This window comes from Gavialis gangeticus, unplaced genomic scaffold, assembly GCF_001723915.1.
Source record: "Gavialis gangeticus isolate Ggan-Ray unplaced genomic scaffold, GavGan_comp1, whole genome shotgun sequence".
Classification (NCBI taxonomy): domain Eukaryota; kingdom Metazoa; phylum Chordata; order Crocodylia; family Gavialidae; genus Gavialis; species Gavialis gangeticus.
The window spans coordinates 188407805-188409895 of NW_017729022.1; the positions used below are offsets into that span (position 1 = coordinate 188407805).

Below are 2091 nucleotides of genomic sequence, written 5' to 3' on the forward strand. Positions count from 1 at the left end.
AACAAATGGCAGCTTAGTCAGAAACTGATGAGACAAAATTGAGGGGCACAGCCTGGCAACAATAAATTGTATCAAGCTCCTGTTTCCACATAGTAAACAGCTGACTATCACACACACACGCGCACACTGACACCTCCCCCCTTTCTTTTTGTATTCACTAAAAATTCTAGCATCCTCCTTGTAATCCTGACCTAATGTAAAATTCCAAAAAGTCCCTGAAAATGTTACACTCTCTTAATAAATTAATATTTTTAAATTCACATGACACAATATATACTGAATCCCAGTTTCACTAAGAGTCAAAGACAAAATTCCCAATTACTTCAGTAGGAGCAGAATTGGCTCAGCAGTGTGTAGTTGATACTACTTCTGTTGTGCATTAACAGGAATTGGGTGATTCAGTAAATACATGCATTTGCTGTTTTCCTGTGGGCTTGGGTTTTCATAGCTACAGTAACTTTGGTGGTGTCAACTCAGCATGTAGTCATTCCTTTAGAGAGCTAGAATTATAATACAATTAGCTGTGCTTTTTCCCCTTCATAGCATTGGAGACTACTCTAGTTCAGTGCTGCATTTTTGGCAGATTACTAGTGTCACCTGTGACTAAACAAAATGTTTTAGCTTCTACTACTGATTCAATCTGCAACAGTAACAAGTTTCACAAAACAACTTCAAAATAGCACATTAAGTAACATGCACAACAATATTGTGTCAACTTCACCTCTGGAGTAGCTCTGCTAAAGTGGAGAAATTACACCAAGAATTAAATTTTATTCACCATTTTTGGTTGACTAATGTACTCCACTTTCTTACTGTAATGTTATGGGAACAATATGCTAATCAGAACAGACACACACACTACACAGCTTAGTTGATCCATTGATTCAGACCACATTTAATTGCATAATACTGTTCATTTATGTGACTTCAGTTGATAATTGGCTATTATATTCTGCAAATGAATGCTTTTGAATAGACAGAAAATGTAGGTGCCTTAATTTCTGGGGCTCATCACCTTAATCGCTCACGTTTGTAGAGCATGTTGATATGAATGATTTGCATGGGCTGTAGTCTCATTGGCTTTGACAACCATATTCATAGTCCCAGCAATAAGAGTTTTAACACCCTCAATTTTACTGCAAGTCTTGCAATATTTAGTGTTACATAATTATTTTTAGGAAAAACACCATCAGTATCCCTTTATCCTGAAAGTAGTTTGTAGTCATCACATTTGATGGAAAAGCTTGAGAAAATGGACCTTAACAGCTTAAAATGAAAGGCAAATAAAGAACCCCCAAATGATTTTTATATATATATATATTTTTTTTAATAATTCTTATCCTCTAGTCTTATTCATGACTTCTGAGCTGGCAGTGTTGTAGTACTGTTGAAGTCAAAACAAGTGTTCATGAGAAACAGTTGGCAGGATCACCACCTTCAGCTGTAATGGGTTAAAGTACTTAGCACCATCTTCTCTCACTGAGTTCTGGAGGCACTGAAGGTGCTCACCGCTCAGGATGCACTGAGCACTTTGGAGCAAAATTTACAAAAGGATCGTTCATTTCCCACATAACTTGCATTTAATCTTGTTGCACAGCAATATTGCGATAACTGTTTTTGGTTTTGCCCTCTATATAAACAACATAAGCCTGACTCTTTTTTTCTCTTTTGTATGATTTAAGTTTTTTTTTAATTTGTGTTGCTGGACAATGTTTATAGCAGTAGAAAATACATACTGACTTGTTTGGGGTTTTTTGTTTGAAGTATTAATTCACTTTTTCCTGCATTTCCTTTTTCTGCAGCAATGTACAGATGGCTATGAATGGGATCCCTATAGGCAGCAGTGTAAAGGTACTGTAAGTCATTATAAAAGAAAGACTACTTAATGATATTTTTAGTAGTTTCTAGTATATTATCTTCCAAATATCTCAAATGATTTTGGACAGTAGAACCATGCTTGCATGCCTTGCTATGTTACTTGTATTTTAAAACTCGAAGATTACATATTAAAAGCATGACTTCTGTTGTTGCTAACCACAGATATTGATGAATGTGAAATTGTCCCAGATGCATGTAAAGGTGGGATGAAAT

At 35.6% G+C, this 2091-nt stretch overlaps 1 protein-coding gene across 4 annotated transcripts in view; it reads left to right on the plus strand.

The window, feature by feature from the left end:
* The window catches only part of EFEMP1 (EGF containing fibulin like extracellular matrix protein 1), a 119404-nt gene that overhangs the window by 9085 nt on the left and 108228 nt on the right, over window positions 1-2091 (plus strand). For all 4 annotated transcript variants that reach the window (XM_019516666.1, XM_019516663.1, XM_019516665.1 and 1 more), the window contains exons 3-4: window positions 1803-1851; window positions 2041-2079. In XM_019516666.1, coding sequence (XP_019372211.1) covers window positions 1803-1851; window positions 2041-2079 — 88 coding nt within the window. The remainder of the gene's footprint in view (window positions 1-1802; window positions 1852-2040; window positions 2080-2091) is intronic.